This window comes from Ceratotherium simum, chromosome 1, assembly GCF_057802395.1.
Source record: "Ceratotherium simum simum isolate JZ-2026a chromosome 1, ASM5780239v1, whole genome shotgun sequence".
NCBI classification, from domain to species: Eukaryota; Metazoa; Chordata; class Mammalia; order Perissodactyla; family Rhinocerotidae; genus Ceratotherium; species Ceratotherium simum.
In genome coordinates this window covers 27803950-27824377 of record NC_141900.1, presented here as the reverse complement: position 1 = coordinate 27824377, position 20428 = coordinate 27803950, and the positions used below count along the sequence as shown (strand labels likewise).

Below are 20428 nucleotides of genomic sequence, written 5' to 3'. Positions count from 1 at the left end.
CCCAGAGGCTGATTATTATTGTTGCCTCTCAGCTGGGAGCTCTTCACAACTAACTCGTTGTGTTAGTTTTCTATTGTTAGTGTGACAAATTGCCACACATTTATTGGCTTAAACCACACAGATTTGTTATCTTACAATTCTGTAGATCAGAAGTCCTTTCCTTAGCTCATGGCCTCTTTCCTCCATCTTCAAAGCCAGCAACATTGGGATACTTTCTTCTGACACTGCCATCTCTCTGTTTTTTTCTTGCGTAGTCACATCTTACTCTTGCATTTTGAAGGACCTTTTTGATTACGTTGGACTCACTCGGACAATCCGGGATAATCTCCTTATTTTAAATTCAGCTGAAACAAAACTCAATTCCATCTACAAACTTAACTCCCTTTTGCTGTGTAACAACATATGTATTCACAGATTCTGGGGATTAGGACATGGATAGCTTGGGAGGCCAATATTCTGGGTACCACAACCATCACTTGTGTCATTCAGTAGTGTCTGAATACTGTTTTCCTCCTGCTAGTCTTTTATGTAGAAATTTGACTGTGTTTCTCTTTAGGGAACTTAATTTACTCATGAGCTGCCATTCTCTCTTCCCGGAGGGGAAAAAAATTACTCTTACAATTTCAAGTTTAGTCTCTTTTAGCTCAAAACCTCTTGTGGTCAATTATGGATTTAATAAATTCCAAGTTCCAACTTCCTTACGGTCTTCTCTAACGTTCTTGACTTTGCTCCGTGGCATCTGGGTGCAAGGGGAAACTTATGTGACAAGATGTCTGCAGTATTTGTTCTCTTCTGTTCTTTTGGCGTAGATATTGAATGTGATTGCTACTAAGAACTCGGCCAGTCTCCTCAGCCTGCCTAGGGCCCCTTGGCTCTGGGTGATTTTCACTATCATCCTTCAGCTGGACCTCTGCTTTCCACTGTCCATCCCTCAATCTCTGCACTGGGATCCCCTTGATCGTGCACTGAGGCAGTCTCCTAGCAGACATACTGTTCCTTAATTCTCAACTACTTTTCTTGTTCATCCCAAGGAGCTTTTCCCCACATCCTGCTGAAGCCAAGGGAGAACCCGGGCATAGAGAGGCATTGCAGACTCACTTTGCCTCAACATGCCACATTACCATTTCACCTTCTGCTGCCCTGGGCGGTGGTTTGCTCCTTTGTGATGGGAAATGGACTCAAACTCTCTCCACTCTGATATTCCAAAGCCTGAATCCCAGTGTTCTCACTAATAACAATGATTAATTAAATCTGTCTTTTAGGTTTCTTAAAGTGAGTAAATGCTATAAGTGATACACCTGAGAGTGGTATAGATTAACTGCCTAAAAGTGATTGCTAATATAATCCTCTAGGTCACCTAAAATGTGGAAGCATATCTAGCTTTCAGTAAGCATCTCTGGGGTATCTGTATTATTCCATGGCATAATACTGACTAGTCTGATTTCTGAAATATTTCTTTAGGTATGTATATTAAGCAATTATATCAATGAGTGGTGTCACTTTTTAGATATTACATTTGAGTTATTTTTAAATGTATTATTCTGAAGATTATCTTGGAACTAGGGACTTAATAGAGCAAAGAGACTTAGAAAGAAGTTTCCAGTGAAAAAGGTAGAGAAATCATATTCTCTGTTGTCATCACAGCAAAAGTTGGTCTGTGAATGTAATAGTGAAAGAACATTAAAGCCAGTTAATTAAGATTGTAAGAAAGAAAGAACGTACAAGTGATGAGTATTCTTTTTGTCAAAACTTGTGTCAGAGATGGCAGTGAGAGTACTTAAACTATAGAAAAATTAAAGCATATTAGTCTATCAGTCAGGAGGAAAAACATCTGTCTTGAATTCTCTTTACATACTGCATTCTTTCTAGTGGAAGAAATGGAAGCTAGTGGCACACAGCATGTGAGGAGTTGACATGTGATTTGAATGGAGCTCTGTCTGGTACCAAAAACTCATATTATTTCCACCGTGCTGTTTTTCTTTCAGGAAAGACATTGGATAAAATGGTAAAGCAGATGATTATTTTTTTAAAAAGAAAAAGAAAACTAGGAAGAGGAACAGAAAGGATACTTAAGGCTATTTGTGAGCTAGATCTTGTTTTTTATTTTCTAAGCATTTAAAAATTACCCTAGAAACAGAATTTGAGAGAATATTCTGTGTGTGTGTGTGTATATATATATATATATATATATATACTCGAACTAAATTGTTTCTTCTGATTATAATCCATTCATTCTTTAAAGCACCTATAATATGTCTGGCATGTGTAGATAGTGACTTAAGTAACATTATCTATAATGCCTAATGAGAAGTACAGTGCATCCTGAACTAATCTCCACCAACTCTGAATTATATTGTAGTCCCAATACCACAGAAATGAAGTTAGACTTCATTCAGAAATGAACAAGATATTATTGATGGTACAAAGCACATCTACCTTTCACACAATTAGCTATATTGGTTTTATTGCAAAGAACTAAATATCCTGGATCAATTAAAGTGATTTTGAGGTTTATCTACTTGTACCCCAAATCAATTAATCTATTTAGGAGTTCATGTTCCCGGTTGTCATCTTAGGCTGAAATGAGAGAGAGAGCCTTGGGTTGGATGGAGTTCTTTATGGATAACCTAGATCCTTAAAATAAGACTCAGTAATCTGCCTTTCAGCAGAAAGCATAAGCAATCCAGTAATATGCAGGAATCTTGAATGAAACTAAATATGGGGATTTTACGTGGCTAAATTACTGTGCCTTGAATAGTTGGAATGAAAACCTACAAGGTCAAAATTCAAATGTGTTTGGGAGGGGCCGGCTCCGTGGCTTAGCGGTTAAGTGCGTGTGCTCCACTGCTGGCGGCCCGGGCCCGGATCCCGGGCACGCACCAACGCACCGCTTCTCTGGCCATGCTGAGGCCGTGTCCCACATACAGCAACTAGAAGGATGTGCAACTATGACATACAACTATCTACTGGGGCTTTGGGGGGAAAAATAAATAAATAAAAATCTTAAAAAAAACAAAAAAATCAAATGTGTTTGGGAAAAACCTCATAGTTTGAATGTCAAACAATTTTAGGAGTAAAAGTTTGATTTAAATCTTCTAAAACTATTAATTTTTAATCACTTAAATAAAAAATTATAATTTCATGTAAAACTAACACACTCTGTTATAAACAAATGTTATCTGTGTCTATTTGAAACCAGCGTTCACCAGTGGCATACATGCTCAGCTGGGACTAGGCTGTAGAACCTGTTGGTAGTAACACAGAATGTTGCAGTCCTGACAGGAAAAAGCAGGGTTGAACCGGTTCCTGCTTGTGCCTGGATTCACTTCCCATAAGATGGTAAAATCCTGCCAGGTCCCAGCTTTTAAAGATAGTTTAGTCATGCATGTGCAACCCATCTGCTGGATGCATAAGGGATTTCCTCCTCAGCTCAGCCCTCCAGCCACAAACACAGTCACTGTTTTTTCCCCTTCGCTTTCATCTTCCTCTCCTGCCAGGAACGTACAGGCTCTGTAAACCAGGTGCATCTTATGCCACTCTAGGGAAATCCTTCCATAGACACTGATGTGAGCCAGAAATGTAGTTGTTTTTGTTTTGCTGCCTAGCTTACTTTCAGTATAGTTTGATTCAATGATTTAAAGAAAACAACATTTAATTTGATAATAAAAATATTTACGCTATTACAGTTTTAACCAAACTTTCATGTAGACCTCAACGACCTTTATCTCCTCTGTCTGTGAAATGAAGCTCCCTGTGTCACCTGGATGAACCTTGGCAGAGGCTTCATTCTCTGTCTCTCTGTCTATCTCTGTGTCTCTGTCTCTTTCTCTTTGTAAGGTTTAGCAGCATACACTTAAGCCTCAGTGTTTGCAGCGAGGGAAAATAGTGGGAAGTCTGCCTCAATACATTGTTGCTTTCCCCTTCCTCCTACCTTTGTTTGCTGCACACTTCCTGGAGGTTCGACCTCCCATTCTTCAGTTCTCCTTCTGTTTTCTAGAATGGACTCCTTTTTTCTTTAAACTGCTGATGGCAGTTAATACCAGGTTTTGAGGTTGGGGAGTACAACTTCAAGTCACAAAATTGCATACACAAACCATTGTGGTACAAGATGTCTTACAGCCTGTTAACGTGACATAGTGTTTTGGCGAAGATGGTGATCTTATAGCAAATTTATATTTATATATATGTTTTTGACACATCTAAACTCCAAAAAGATCAAGATGAAGAAAGGAAAGGGTGGGTCTTTCTAATCAATTGTTTATGGGTTTCAATACATACTAATGTGAACTTATGAGCCAAATAAGTAATTATTGTTCTTATTAATTTTCTTTTCCCTTCGTTTAGATTTACGAGAAATACCAAGATTTGTATACTGTGGAACCAAATAATGCACGCCAGCTGGTGGAAATTGCAGCCAGGGATATTGAGAAACTTCTAAGCAACAGATCTAAAGCCCTGGTGGTGAGTTTAAATTGGATCTGCTCATTTTATGATTTTCCATTACTTATTTATTATTTATTTTTCATGCTTTATTTGGAGGTTTTCATATGTTTTCTTTACCTTGGAAACTGTGTTCATCAAATATGTTCATAAAAGATGAAATAGCGTGATTTCATTGTGAACCCCCAAAAATCACTTAGCTTATTTCTAATTACTTGTTCATTTTTTGTATTAGGCAATTTTGATACGTAGGAATAGTGTATTTGGTACATACATCTTTTTATACATATGTACGTTATGATGCATTACAATAATGTTTAAATTTACCATGCAGTATAAAACCCACAAATATTGCCAGCACCCCTAAAGCTGCCTTTGTAGTCCTCTCCTATTCCATCATTCTGCCTCCTTGCGAGAGGTGGCCAATACGCTAGATGTGTGATTACTAATTCTTTGTCTTTTAAAAATAGTTATACTTCACATAAATATTTTGCCAAACAAGATATTTGTTAGTTTGCTTGTTTTTCAGCTTTATTAAATCACATTATATTGTAGGTAGTCGTCATAGAAAGACTTGCTTTCTTCCATCAACGTAATGTGTGTATGATTTATCTGGATGTATGTACTTAGTTTTTTTTTTTTGTGAGGAAGATCAGTCCTGAGCTAACATTGTGCTAATCCTCCTCTTTTTTTGCTGAGGAAGACCGGCTCTGAGCTAACATCTATTGCCCATCCTCCTCCCTTTTTTCTCTTTTTTTCCCCAAAGCCCCAGTAGATAGTTGTATGTCATAGTTGCACATCCTTCTAGTTGCTGTATGTGGGACGCGGCCTCAGCATGGCCGGAGAAGCGGTGCATCGGTGCGCGCCCAAGATCTGAACCCGGGCCGCCAGTAGCGGAGCACACGCACTTAACTGCTAAGCCACGGGGCGGCCCCTGTACTTAGTTTTAATTCATTTTTATTTATAGTTATATATTATTTTATGAAGATATATCTCAATTTATTGATTTATTCTCTGTTGGTAAATTATTCTTTGGATTGTTTCCTGATGGGTGCTACTAAGAATAGTGCTGCTAAATTTTCTTGAACAACTCTCCTGGTACACATGTGCAAGAATATCTGTAGCATCAATACATGATAGTAGAATTACTAGACTGTTGGATTACTGACTTCACAAAGTCAGCCTAACAAAAGTATGACAATTGTTTTCCAGAATAGTTATCAATTTAGACTTCCACTAATGATATATGCGTCCCTATTGGTCCATATTCTGGCCAATAAATGGCAATGTCAGATTTCTTAATTATAGGCAATCAGATGGGTGTAAAATGGTACCTCTGCTTATCCCTAATGAGGTAGACATCTTATTTTATATTCATTCACCATTCTTGTTTCCTCTTTAGTGAAATATCTGTTCATATCTTTTACACATTTTTATTTTTTTATTTATTTATTTTTTTTATTTTTATTTTTTGTGAGGAGGACCAGCCCTGAGCTAACATCCAATGCCAATCCTCCTCTTTTTTGCTGAGGAAGACTGGCCCTGAGCTAACATCCATGCCCATCTTCCTCTATTTTATATGGGACGCCACCACAGCATGGCTTAACAAGCGGTGCGTCGGTGCGCACCCGGGATCCGAACCGGCGAATCCTGGGCCGCTGCAGCAGAAAGTGCGCACTTAACCGCTTGCGCCACCGGGCCGGCCCCTACACATTTTACATTTTTATTTTTTAATTGATTTGTAGGTTATGTATTTATGATGATAATTCATTTAAGTTATATATGATGCAAATATCTTTTTCCAGTTTGTGACTTGTCTTTTCGTTGTCTTTATGGTGTATTTTAATAAAATAAGTTCTTAATTTTAATACCGTCAAAGTCAGCATCCGATGCCAATCCTCCTCTTTTTGCTGAGGAAGACTGGCTCTGAGCTAATATCTGTGCCCACCTTCCTCTACTTTATATGGGACGCCGCCACAGCACGGCTCGACAAGCAGTGTGTCAGTGCGGACTGGGGATCTGAACCTGCAAACCCCAGGCTGCCGCAGTGTAGCGCACGCACTTAACTGCTTGTGCCAGCGGGCCGGCCCCAAAGTCAACTTTTAAAAAAATTATTAGTACTTTGGATTGTGTGTTTTGTTTAAGAAATCCTTCCCCACCCTGAGGATATAAACATTTTTTATATATTTTATTCTAAAAGATTCTATGTCTTTCAGATTTATTTAATCTACCTGCAACTAATATCAGTATATAGTTTTAGGCTGCAATCCAAATTAAATTTTTTTCTAACCAATTTTCTCAGGACCATTTATTTTAAATACTTTGACTTCCGCCAGTGAGCTTCAATTATCAAGCTAGATATTGGTAGGCCCAGTCCCTCATCATATTCTTCAGAAGGATCTTGAATATTCTTGAATCTTCACATTTTATCTAAATTTAAGATTCCGCATGTTATTATCCAAGAAAATCTTTACTGGGATTTTGATTGGTATTACATTGACTTAGACTGAATTGGGAAGAATTAATACCATTATGATATTTTGTCTTTCTATTTGTAACATGATATTCTTTCCATTTAGCAATTTTTTTATGCCATTCAATATAGTTTTAAAATTTCTTTGTAAAATTCTTACATATCTTTTGTTAGATATAATGCCAGAGCTGAAGTTTAGCTCCTTTATATTCTATGGGTCTCAGCACTGTTACTGGTTTTTGTTCCAGGACAACTCTGAATTTCCTGTTTACTTACCACTCACCATTAAGATTTTTAGCTTACTATATTTTATGTATATCTTGTCACTGAGGAATTTTCCTTGTTTTTTGGGGCACTTATGAATAAATCTTTATGTTTCTTAAAATATCCAGGATCTTGTTGTCATGTAACAGGAGTGTCTTTTGAAGTATTTGGTATGCCATTTTGCCAGAAGTTGAAACATTTAATAAAAAAAAAAAATACATAAATGAGTAATCCATGGTAAGAAAAGCCTTAATGACTGGAAGATGCAAAACATTATTATCTTCATTTTTGGGTACGTGAATACCATTTTTAAGCATTATTTAGAGATGTAATATGTGTTTTCAATAAAAGTTTATCTAATAAAAATGAGATGCTTTCAAATAAGTGATTAATATTCACTTATGATATCTGAAAATGATTCCATTTATATTGATTTTTATCAGTTTACGTTTTCTTCCGGATGTAAGAAGCAGGTAATATGAACATCAAAGTCCCTTGAAAAAAGGACCTAGAGTGAAATACGACGTATCTGACTTTAACTGGATTAAAATAGTAGCCTGTTGAGACTTTCTTTTTTGTGATTTGGAATTGAAGCTCAAGACACCTGGTGCATTCTTTGAGTCCTATGGGGGATCAGTGACTATCTGTAGTGCATGATGGCAGAATACAGAAGACACCATGACTAATTAAATGTAGAATTACAGTTTATGTCAGGGAGAAAGATTCATGTTTGTTTTCAAACTAAATCTTTTATTTAACTTTTTTCATTCTTCAAAAATAGAATGCAAGATGGCATTATTAATTTATTTCTGTTTTGGTTATAGGCTTATATTCGGGGAGACTTCTGGATTACAGGAGCTTCAATTTATCTGGGTGGGGTATCAATGTAATTTCATAAATAAATATACTGGAAGATATTTTGAATATACAAATTTGAGGTAGATCATAAAATTTAATATCAGTTAAACCGTATTGAGTGTTTACTAAGTGGCATTATTTGATTATTTCTCACAATAATACTATGCACTAGACACCATTATTAGTCTCATTTTTCAATGAGGAAACTGGGTCTTTGAGGATGACTTTAACTGGCCCAAAGAAACAAATTTAATAAGCAGTGTATGCCAGTGCTTCTCAAACTTTAATGTGCGTGTAGTTCACTCGTGGCTGTTGTTAAAATGCAGATTTTTATGTACTAGATCCAGCCAGAGATACTACATATCTAATAAGCTCCCAGGTGATGCTGATACTCCTGGTACAAAGACTAATACTTTGAGTAGCAAGAATGTAAGAGGATTCAAATTCAGGTGTGTAGGTGTGTCTGACTTCAAGTTTTCGTTCTTACCTGTTACACAAATATATCCTTTGGCCTGAAGAAGTGTACAGTCATAACCAAGAAGAAAAGAGGGCTAGTTAGTGTGCTGTAAACTACTGTTTATTCAGACTGAATAAGAATTGGATGTTCCAGTTAATAGAATATTCTGGAATGCTATGAGTTTTTCAATGAATTCTATATCAATTAACCATTTTCAAAAAATGATTCAGTGAAATAAAATATGTAATATTGAAAAATTTTATTTTTATTTGAATCTGAAAAATTTAAAACTTTTATTATTTTTTCAGTACCAAGGTTATCAATCTAAGATATCTTTGAAGACATATTATAGATGTAAAAATCTATAATATTGAACTGGGTTTTTTTTACATATCTACTCAAGAAGTAATCTAACAGTTTGTGTTTGATAATTCATCTGTTTTTAAAAGGAAAGGAACTAGAGATTTATTTTTTTAGTGGAAGGATTACTTTTCAGTATCTGCAATAATTTTTATTGTGCATGCGTGTACACAGATTTTAGGTATTCGAACATTAAATTTTTAATTCTATCTTTTATAGCCTTTTGATTAAAAACTAAAATATAACGTATTTTATTGCTTTATGCTTATCTCTGGTTTCGTTATATGTTTAACTGTAAACTACTTCTACCGGTATTTTCTTTTTCAATTTCAGTATTTATTTTGACTTTTTATTCATATTCTTTTTGTGGTATGGTCTTTCATCTACTCTATCAACTAGCCTTAGGAAGCGCTGAAAGAGAAATTGATTAAAACAAAAAAATTGGTTGCTTTTGCCCTAAAACCATCTCTTTGATAGCAAAACAGCCTTTTGCACTCAAATAGTTGTTTATTTGGTTTTGTTTTGTTTTTGTGATTATATAAAAACATGGTATGATTCTGATGATTCATATGCACTGTGCTTTTAGAGAAATCCTTTGAAACAGGCACATTAAACATCTATTCACTCTTGTTTTATAAATGAGAAAACTCAGAGAGGCCCAAGGTTCTTGTCTAAGACTGCACAGATAACATGAGGTTGTAGTGGAATTCCGTTTTAGGACTTCTGTTTCCAAATCTATTTTTTTCCCTCTAAGCTCACACTGGTAATTTCAGCCATTCTATTTCGAAGATATATCTGCTAAAGGACTGTTTTACTGACACTTGCTATATCTATGTCTCAGAAACTGGCTCCATATTATGATTATCCTGCTAACATTGTTGGATTATTCTTAAGCAGTGTTTAGAAGCAAATAAAACCAATCATTTAACATTATTATTAACATTTATTTCAGCCTGAACTAGGCTGAAAAATCTGTGAATGTTAATGAACAGTTCATGGGAGAAAGCTTTTCAACAAAGCAATCCAACCTCCAGTGGTGCCTCCTGAAAGATGGAGGTGGATGAAACCAGTGGTCTCATTCTTCACCAGCCACTAGAACCAAGGGGATCTGCTGAGTAAATGAAATTCTCTAAACATTTTGCTCAAAGAAAATAGAATCAAGTTTATAGTAAACAAATTTTTGTAGTGACACTTTCCAGTTGTGGTGAATTCTGTCTCCCTCTGGTTGTCCTGCTAACTTTAATTAAAACTGCTCTAATCTATTAAAAGCTTTAAATGCTGTAATATGCCCCAAATCTTAATTCAGTGTTCATATTCAACTTATGATTTGATAATGAAAGGGAGAAAATGACAAATGTTTTCAAATGACTATTACAGTAGGTTTTTTTTTCTGTAATGACTAGATCATTGTTGTTTAACCAAATTGTTTTCTTAAGTTTCTTTAGCTCTTAGACCAGTAGTTCTCTATCTTTCACATTTGTCAACAATGCCTATAGAGTTTGCTAAAAATGCACTTTTCTAGACTTCATCTCTAGAGATTTTAACTCAGAAATATAGGAAGAAATATGAGAGAATTAGGTCCAAAGAAGTGACAAGGACATCCAGGAAGAAATGTGAAATTCTTCAGAGACTCAAGGAAAAATTAAAAATGTATTGTATTTGGGTTTTAGGAGTCATTGGTTTACTTTTGTGAGAACAGATTCATTAGAATGTATTGGAACAGAATAAAGACTGCAGTGTTAAAGAGGGAAGTGAGAAGTGAGAAACTGGCAAGAAATTTGTTTGCGTTTTCACGAAGTTTGGTAGGACAGTGAAAGAGAAACATGGAGTACTACTAAAGACTTTGTTTTTCTTTTGTGTTTGTTTTTGAGAGTGGAAGATATGTAAGCATGCTTATAGATAGAAGAGAAGGAATCTGAAACTTGAAAATAAGAAAAAAAATCTGAATGTTGAAGAATGATTCCAGAAAAAGCAGACACAGAGAAGATCAGAGTGATACAATTTATCTTTGAAAAGATGGTGGTATCTTTCACTTGAGACAGAAGGGGTATTAAATATGAATAAAGACAATTTCATTTTCAGATAGAGAAAATTTGAAAGTCACACTGGAAGACTACTTTTCTCTTGATAAAGTAGAAGTTGATATTATATGCAAAGAATGAAGGGGCTGTGGAAGTCTTGAGGACCGTTCTCAAGATTTGTGGGAGCAAAGTAAAAAAAAGTGAAAGGTGTCTGCTATGGGTAAGTGAAATGACTGATAAAATCTAGGGCCTTCCTAACATGGAAAAAAAAACAGAAGATATAAAATATCTTCATTTTTTAAGGCTAATTTTATTTATTTATTTATTTATTTATTTATTTATTTATTTATTTATTTATGAGGAAGATCAGCCCTGAGCTAACATCCATGCTAATCCTCCTCTTTTAGCTGAGGAATACTGGCCCTGAGCTAACATCTATTGCCGATCCTCCTCCTTTTTCTCCCCAAAGCCCCAGTAGATAGTTGTATGTCCTAGTTGCACATCCTTGTAGTTGCTATATGTGGGACGCCGCCGTAGCATGGCCCGACAAGTGGTGTGTCGGTGCACGCCCATGATCTGAACCTGGGCCTCCAGTAGCGGAGCGTGCGCACTTAACCGCTAAACCACGAGGCAGGCCCCCATCCTCATTTTTTAGAAGTGAGGTCTTAAGCTACATATGAATTTGAAAGAGCTGTATGAAAGTTGTGTGTGTGCGTGTGCGTGTGTGTGTGTGTGTGTGTGTGTGTGTATGTTTTGAACATTAGTTCAAAATCTACCTTGAAGGCATAAATTTATCCAGGTTGAAGAGAACAAGAGAAAAATTACTTTGGAAAAAGGATGGAATATTGTGCTACTTCTGCTTTCCCAAAAGAAAAGTGTGCTTACCCTTCTCTTTAATCTTAGTATAAATGTCTTTCAGATTGCTTAATATTTCCCTTTGAGTTTGAGTGGTAAAGGGACTAGATAATCCACTCTTTGTTTCGCAAAGTTGACTTCTTTTATTTATTTAGATTTGATACGTGCCCGTGGATGCTAAAAGTGAAGTCCTGAGGCTAGACATGCCTGCCTCGTGACTGAGCAGTGAAAGGTGGCTTCATTGGGTGTAAGCCTCTACACAAATCAAAGCAGAGGTGGGCCTTAAGGGATAAAGCTGGTCTGGGACTTGATCTAATAGGGCTTCCTGCCAGGAGCAAAGCCAGTTCAGCAGAAAGAGGGTAGATATACACTTTCACATGGGAACTGAGTGGGGGTGGGTGTAACTGGCAGCCAGAAGTGTGACATTGCAGTTGGATGAACTGGATGTCTTCAAACAATGCAGGAAAGCATCCCAAGAGAGGAACAAGTCAGTGTTGAACATTCACCAATTCCAGAGATTACCAACACATAATTACAGTCAAGAAAAGGCCTTCCATTGCCAGCTGTAATCACCATACAGCTGGCCATAGTTCCATAGTGCCATTGCTGAAATCACCACCTGTGAGCTAGTAAGTGGGGTCAAGATGGGATCAGGAGGAGAAACTCAGAGAGTGGAAATAGAAGTCTACTACACTCCTTAAACTCAATCTCCTGAAGTTTCTTAGCCTGAAGCCGTACCGAGCTGGTAATGGGATTACAAATGAATTTTAGATTAACATTGGACTTTTCATTTTTAACCCAGATTAGATATTTTAATTGATTAGCTGAGATCATTTTTAGGTATAAAAGTTGTATATGCAGTGGGGAATGGAAAAGTTATGGAACCTGTAAGGCTTACAGTTGTGTTCAAATATGATTAATAGACAAGCCAACTAAAGGGTGATTTAAACAGATTACAGGTTTATTTTCTCTCGTGTAACAAGAAACCTGGAGGTAGGTAGTTGAAGAGATTTCCAGAAGACCCGTTCTGTTATTTCCGTGTCCATCTCGCTGGATAACTCCTGGCTGCGAGGGGGAATAAGAAATGTAGTTTTGAGCTGGACCATTGCCTCTCTGTACAAAATCGTGGTACTCTTAATTAAAATGTGTATCCAGCCAGCTAGTGTCTACATCAAGACCTTTTCAAGATTTAATGTGAGTTTTCGGGAAGAAAGTCTAGAGAAAATTCATTTTAAAAAAGCAGAGAAGAGAAAGGAAAATGTTGCTTTCTTTTGGTTTTTTAGAGAGAGTTCTACTGCTTCAATATAACGATTACATGCATAATCAAATCAGCTTTCTCTAACAAAGCTTGCACCATATGAACAGTAGTAGAATGAAAGGACTTTTGATCCATCTTGGATTGAAGATTGGCAGAGTAGATTTTATAAATATCAACAATACTTAAGAATTAGTAAACAATAGTTGAAATATTTGAAATCATGAACCATGATAGATAGGGTCTGGTAATGGTCAAGAATCATAAATTCAACAGAGTAGACATTTTATGTGGGTAAAGTGTAAGTTTATAGGGAACAGTGGAGAAACAAGAAATTGTGGTAAATGATAGAAATTTAAGAAATTAAGAGTTCTGGGTGATAACAAGGTTCAGGCATGAGTGAGTGAGCAGGTTACTTAAATGGAGAAGAGTGAAAGTTTTTGGAGTTTTAATAGTAAGGACCAAATTAATAATTAGCCTTTATTGAATGTCTGCTATGGTCCAAGCACTTGCTAGGCTCTTTCCATATATTTTTAATACATTTCTATTCTGAAAAATAGGTATAATTGTTCTCATTTTACAGATGAGAAAGTAAAAGTTCAGAGAATTTAAAAATTTGTCCAATTTTATCCAGCTAGCAAATAATTCAAACCCACTTAAGTATATTTAAAGTACTTGGTTTTCCCAGTGCAGCCTCTTATTAGTTTAAGAACTTACAACATTAACTCCTATAATCTTCACAGGACATTGGCTGAAACATAGAAAGATTAAAGGTCTTGACCAAGTGTTATACAGAGTGAGAGATTTGGGCTTGAATTCTTGTTTTTAGGTTATCTAGCTTTTAGCTGTATGCACCATGTTTCTCACCTCCATGACATCTCAATAATCTTAGCCAAAATATATTTATCTGTTATTTGTGCAGTCAACTCAGATCTCTCTGTACAGAGGACACATAACTATTGTAACCAAGTAAGCCACACTAATTATGCCTTTAATGGGGTCCCATCCTACCATTGGATTTAAGTCCTATAAAGTTGGCATCTTCATCTAGTTTATTTGCCCTGTAGCATCTAAAACCTACCTAGAGCATAGTTTACCTACTAAATAAAATATAGACATATGTAACCTACAGAATGTCTTTCTAGTTAATGGTTTCACAGTAGATAGCCTCTTGATTTTTGAAATCCAATTTTCACATAATAGACCAATCTCCCAATAAGATGGTTTTGTTTCTTGTGCCTTGGCTGACACTTATAAGGCAACTAATTGCTTTTACAACTTCCAAACTCAGTAGTTTTTAACAATGCGTTCTCTGGGAAGAGTCTTGATTTAACTCCAAATACAATTAGTAGAACATCAGAATCATATGTAGATGATTTGAAAAGCAGGCCAGGTGCCAACCAAGGCGATGTGCATGTTTTCTGCTGGCACTGAGAGGCCAAGCAGGGCCTGCAAACACCTGTCTTTTAACAGTTTTGTTCGTTAGGAAGTGATGTTTATAGTACTTTACTCTCTAATATGAGAGTTTTTTACAATTTTCGATGCACTTTAGCGTTTGATGTGTATATTTTACCGTTTTACTTAGATTTTAAAAAGTTAATTGGGGGTATGGATTGATACAAATACATTACATATTTTTGCCATTTAACATAATAAATGGTAGGCTATCACAATTTTCACTCAGAACATCTGATGTTTCTGAAGCAGATAACTGGATTACATGGGAGATGCCTATGTTTCTTGAAGCCATTTGTTAATGTGTTAAATGGAAATCTCTAGATACACCACCACATTTCCTCTCTCAGGTTACACACTTGAGTAGCATCTTTATGGATTTTAAATCTAAAGTAATTATAATGATAGGAAGGGGGGGGCAAACAGGAGGGGTGGTGAAACACGAGGTGCTGTGTTTAGGAACTCTTCTGTTACACTAAGAAGGACACAGATGCATACATCTGCAACTGTGCTGCCATGCTTCACCACACTCAGCCTTTTAATTTTTATAACATTCTGTTCTGATTAATATGTCATTTAAAGGTTAGCCGTGAAGTGTTTTTAAACAACACTTTCTGTTGTAAATCGCTCAGTGCTTGAGTGTACTTTCTCCCTCCCCGACTCCTTGAAGTAGTGTCTGTACTACGTGTCTGAACAAAGATGCTTTTGAAAACAGTAGTTCCCAAAGATACCTTTAAGATAGAGAGCACAATTAATGGTATAGTGCACCTAATTTTTTAGTGGAAGATATTCAGACAAGGAAAAGTGTCCAGCAACAATGATAGTCTCTCTGTAATAAAAGATACCTCTTTTGGAAATTTGATTCTCATAGCCATGAGTTGACTTAATTCTATAGGATCAGAAAGTAATATTTAAAGTATCAACAAAAGCTTTACTGTGTTGACAATTTGGCAAAGATAATGTATGTTCTGATAACACAGCACTTGCAAAAATTAGGATAAAAGGGACTGTTTGGTTTGTTGATTACATTAAGGAAAATGAGAATGTAGGTATGTGAAGTGACTTGCAAAGCTCACTTAGGCAGGAATGACCACATAATTTGTGGGGCCCAGTGCAAAATGAAATGTGAGGCCCTTCTTAAAAAGTGATTAAGAATTTTGAGATGGCAGCAGCAGAGCATTAAACCAGTTGTGGGGTCCATCTGAGTGAAGGGCCCTATCCAACTGCACAGATCCCACATCCATGAAGCAGTCCAGCCCTTGCACACAGGAGATTAGTGGCAAAGCTGGAAATGAACTTGGGATTCTTAACCACTTGTACAGTGCTGTTTCTATGATGATAGTCATCGAACGTTACCTGGTGACTTGGGCGTCTATGAAACCTATAATGATTGTTAAAACATAATCCCAAAGTGAGGCAAAAAACAATCCATATTTCATTTCACTTCCTGTTTTACAAAATTGCAAATTTGTACCAACAGAACAATAGAAATGTTCTGATCTGAATGTGCTAGTAAATGGTGTGTTGTATAAAAATAAATATAGAGAAACAGTGCTAATCCAAGGCCACCCTCTTTGATTCACATAATGGACTCTTTAGATAGAACTTCATAGCATGCCATAAATTTAGAGACAATCTGATCAAGTAAGTCTGCTAATGGTAAACACTGTTTTAGCCATTTATAGAGTTGAACTTCAACTAGTGTTTTGATTCCTAAATGGTAACTTTAGTTTTTTAATCTGTTGATGTTTAGTTTTTCCTTTCCCCCATTAATCACTTATTATCTTCCCACAGAATTACATAAACTCTAAACCTTCCTCTGTGAATTCATTTTCTAACTTTTATTGAGTAACATGCAGGCAAAAGCCATTTGTGAGATACCCAAGACAATCCCAGCTTTGTTGTATACACAGTTCTTTTGAATCTATTCTCCATAATTTTTTAGACCTTGTAAAATCAAGAACTACATTTGCAAAGATGAGCTGTCTGTGCTTTCCTTAAAATCTTCTTTCACGATTTACCATTAGAATGATGGAATGCCCTGTTAATTTAATTAAAATATCATAGAATTATAAATCTTGAAGGAATTTTGGGAATTCATTTTTCTGGTCTTCTCCTCTCAGGCAGGTAAATGTCTGTACCACCAAGGTTAGGGAGTTAGTTCTTTTCTCAAATATTTTTAGTGATGAAACTTCCACAATTGTAACATCTTATTATTGTTGCTTAGCTTGGTTTTCAAGAAATTATTTCTGACATTCATGTCCTTGTCTAACTTAAACCTATTTTACTTTCTGTCCCCTATGTGTGTTAAAATTTGATTAGCATTCTCCTTATGAGAATATCTCATTTTGTATTTGTGTGTGTGTGTAGTGTGTTGGAGGTGGTAGGAGCCATCATCAACTCACCATAGCTTAGCATTCTTGGCAAATAATGATGATTTTCAGTTGCTGAGCAATTATTATTGCCAGACATTGTGTTAAATGCTTTATACATGTTATCAAATTTAATCTTCAGTACAATCTTATGAGGTAGGTATGTTATTGTGTCTGAAGATGAGAGGTGTTACCTAATAAGGCCAAAGCCATCTAACTCAAGAGTGTCAGGTATAAGATGTTTTAAACCCAGGTATCCCTGACTCTTCTAAAGCCTATGCTTTTCCACAATATACTGTAGCTCTATACTCAAATGAACACTGATTTCTTTAATTTTCTTTTCTTTTTTTTTTTTTTGTGAGGAAGACCAGCCCTGAACTAACATCCGATACCAATCCTCCTCTTTTTTGCTGAGGGAGGCTGGCCCTGGGCTAACGTCCGTGCCCATCTTCCTCTACTTTATATGGGATGCGCCACAGCATGGCCTGACAAGAGGAGCGTCAGTGCGCGCCCGGGATCCGAACAGGTGAACCCCGGGCTGCCACAGCGGAGTGCATGCACTTAACCACTTGTGCCACTGGGCCGGCCCCAAATTTTTTTATGTAGACGTGTTTTCTATTCCTTTTTCATTTTGTATTCTTGAAATTATCAAATATTTGTTTTCCAACTTTCTTAAAACGTAGAGGCCAGAATTGAAGGTGGTGCTTTCATAAGGGAGTACTCTGAGAAAGCACAGTATCACTGCAGTTAACTATTTTTATTTGCATGTGATCCAATTACAGTGAGAACTGCTTTATTCTCTGTGGGTTGTATGTTAGATGAAACGAATGTATGTTAGAGGATTCTGATGTATTTTATACTTATGTTGATAAATATAAAAGTATATCCTTGTAAATAATTTAAACAATTCAGAATTGTAGTATAAGATGAAAACAAACATTCTCTGAGTCCACCATCCAGAGAAAAACTACCTTTTACAGTTTGGTGACTACCGTTTAGGACTATCACATGTGTGTGTGTGTTATTTACCAATATTTCATGAGATTTTTCTGTCACTGGATATTAACGTATCTAATTCTTTTTAACAGTTTTGTAGTATTCCATTATATGAATACATTGTTTATTTAACCAGTGTCCTATTGTTAGCCATTTAGTTTGTCTATATTTTTTATATAGACAATACTAATATTGTTTATATCACATCTTTACTTATGGGAAACATTTTTATTCCAGTTTTATTGAGATATAGTTGACATACAGCACTATATAAGTTGAAGGTGTATGGCATAATTATTTGACAACATATATTGTGAAATGATTACCACCATAACTTTAGTTAACACGTATCGTCTCGTAGACAGAAACAACAACAACAGTGACAACACACATCTTTACTTATGGGAACACTTTGGATTATTTTATTAGGATTAAGTCATATAAATGGAATGGTTGAGTCAAAAATCATATGGGGCATTATTTTTTTCTTTTAAGGAAATGATATTCTTTAATCTTTCCACTAATTCCTTCTCTCCCTTTTCATTATTTCTTTTTAAATAACAGGGCTTCTGAATAACGTAGGTAGGAGTCACCAGGTTGCATTTGGCCCAGTATAATAAGCTAAATATGGTTCTGTAAGCAAGACTTAATTTTAAACGAGAGATATATTTTAATTATTACAATAATGTTAAAAACTCATACTGTTCTCTACAGATTAGTGCCTTTGTTGTTGGCAACATAATCAGTTCAAAATTAATGAGCTGGCTGGAGCAAACATCTGTCTTCCAGATTTATTTTAAAAAAATACTCAGCCTAAGAGTTGCAGCTCTGATTACATATACCAGCTCATATGGTCTATCTTGCATGTATTATCCCAGCCACAGGCGGCATGCCAACATTCTGCACTGTGCATGAGTGATTGCGCTGTTGGCAGACCTTGTATTCTAGGGCAACTGACACCGTTAAGGCCCAGTTAAAAGCAAAAACGAAATTGTGTCTTGACAGCCAAGGCATTAGTTACAAAAGACTGTCTACTTCTTCTCGGGTTAATTTATTCATTAAGTCCCAGGACTCATTACTCCCCAATTAAAGCTACTCCTATAAATGTTAGTGTATTGTTGCCTGACAAACCAATCACCTCTGATTGTTTTCTCTGTCTTTTATCAAAATTCTAGGTCAGCCAACTTAAAAGTCCAGTAATAAATAATAATGACTCATTTTCTAGGAGAGGGTTTACAGAGAATTTATTCCCCTATACATCACTGCCTATGCCATTTTTCCCCAGTACAACAACATAATGTGCCCTCTTAAAAAGGAAAAGAATTAAATAAATCACTCAGTATAGTATTTACGTGCTTAGAGCATTTCTTTAAAATGTGGTTGTTCAATAGCCATTTTTGCTTGCATTTCATAGTAACAAGTTTGACTTTTGCAGAAATGTTCTTTTTCATAAAATGACTTTGCATACATCAACTTTCCCCTCTCAAACGGGCCTTTTTAAACTTGAGATTAAAATGCATTAATAAAGTATATAGTTTCTGATGCCTTTATGAGTAACCATATTTTGACTCATTAATTATATCCATTGAAATGAGGTTAATCCTCATAATTTCTCAGTAGAGAGGGATGACATCTTTAGTTTAAGTATTAAGTTGTTTTTAAAATAGCAAATCTCTTATATAACACTTTATGTAGAAAGATAATAGTAATAATAATTTATTAAGTACTGGGCACTATGCTAAGGACTTTATTTGCATTTACTTGTTAAATGCTTGCAACCTACTTCTGCACTTGGAATTAATATTATCTGTATTTCATAGAGATATTTTGCCCAAGGATTTGAATCTAGATCCGTTTAATTCCCAAGCTTTATAGCAGCATTTCTCCTCACTTTGCCTTGTACTTACTGTGTGTTAGGCACGCTACTGTTTTACACGTATTATTCCATTTAATAATTTCTTCCTCTTCCTCCTCCTCCTCCCCCTTCTTCCCCTTTCCCTCTTCCTCCTCCTCCTTCACCTTTTTCTTCTTCTTCTTATATAATTTGATAAGGTGAGGAAGTCTAGAATTAGAAAGTTTTAAATATATTATCCAAGGTCATGTAATTCTGGACTGGTATATTTATTGCAAAAGAAGATTATATATCATCATGTTTTATCATTATATAAGATGTGCTGTACAAAAGAAGTGCTAATGATAGCTTATTTTAATTTTAATTATGATGTATATAAAAGGGGAGAAAGACTGAAAGAGAAGGAAGGAATGGAGGGAACAAAGGACAGAGGGTCTAGGCTTTCTATTCTCTAGTCTTACTATTGGTCATGCATTAAATAGTTACATAAAATGTGTGGCTGTCTGGTGATGGAGACAGAGATCATAAAATCCCAAAGTTTTTATTAAGCTCAGTGTAATTACTTGGGCTTGTGTGTGAAAACCAATGTTCTAGAGTATCTACAAGCCACACACTGTGCTGGGGCTTTTACACCCATAAGTGAATATATTTTGGGAGTGTTTTAGTGGAACTCTGGTCTAGGTATTAAAACGTATACAGTTATGGTACAAAGATCAAACTAATTAGAATGGTTCTTATTTTTAAACTTGAGCTTAAATACCATGCAGATA

General features: G+C 35.8%; 1 protein-coding gene across 6 annotated transcripts in view; it reads left to right on the top strand.

The window, feature by feature from the left end:
- The window catches only part of CACNA2D1 (calcium voltage-gated channel auxiliary subunit alpha2delta 1), a 504823-nt gene that overhangs the window by 101432 nt on the left and 382963 nt on the right, over nt 1–20428 (top strand). For all 6 annotated transcript variants that reach the window (XM_087445189.1, XM_014788140.2, XM_014788141.2 and 3 more), the window contains one exon: nt 4345–4461. In XM_087445189.1, the coding sequence (XP_087301315.1) occupies nt 4345–4461 (117 nt within the window). The remainder of the gene's footprint in view (nt 1–4344; nt 4462–20428) is intronic.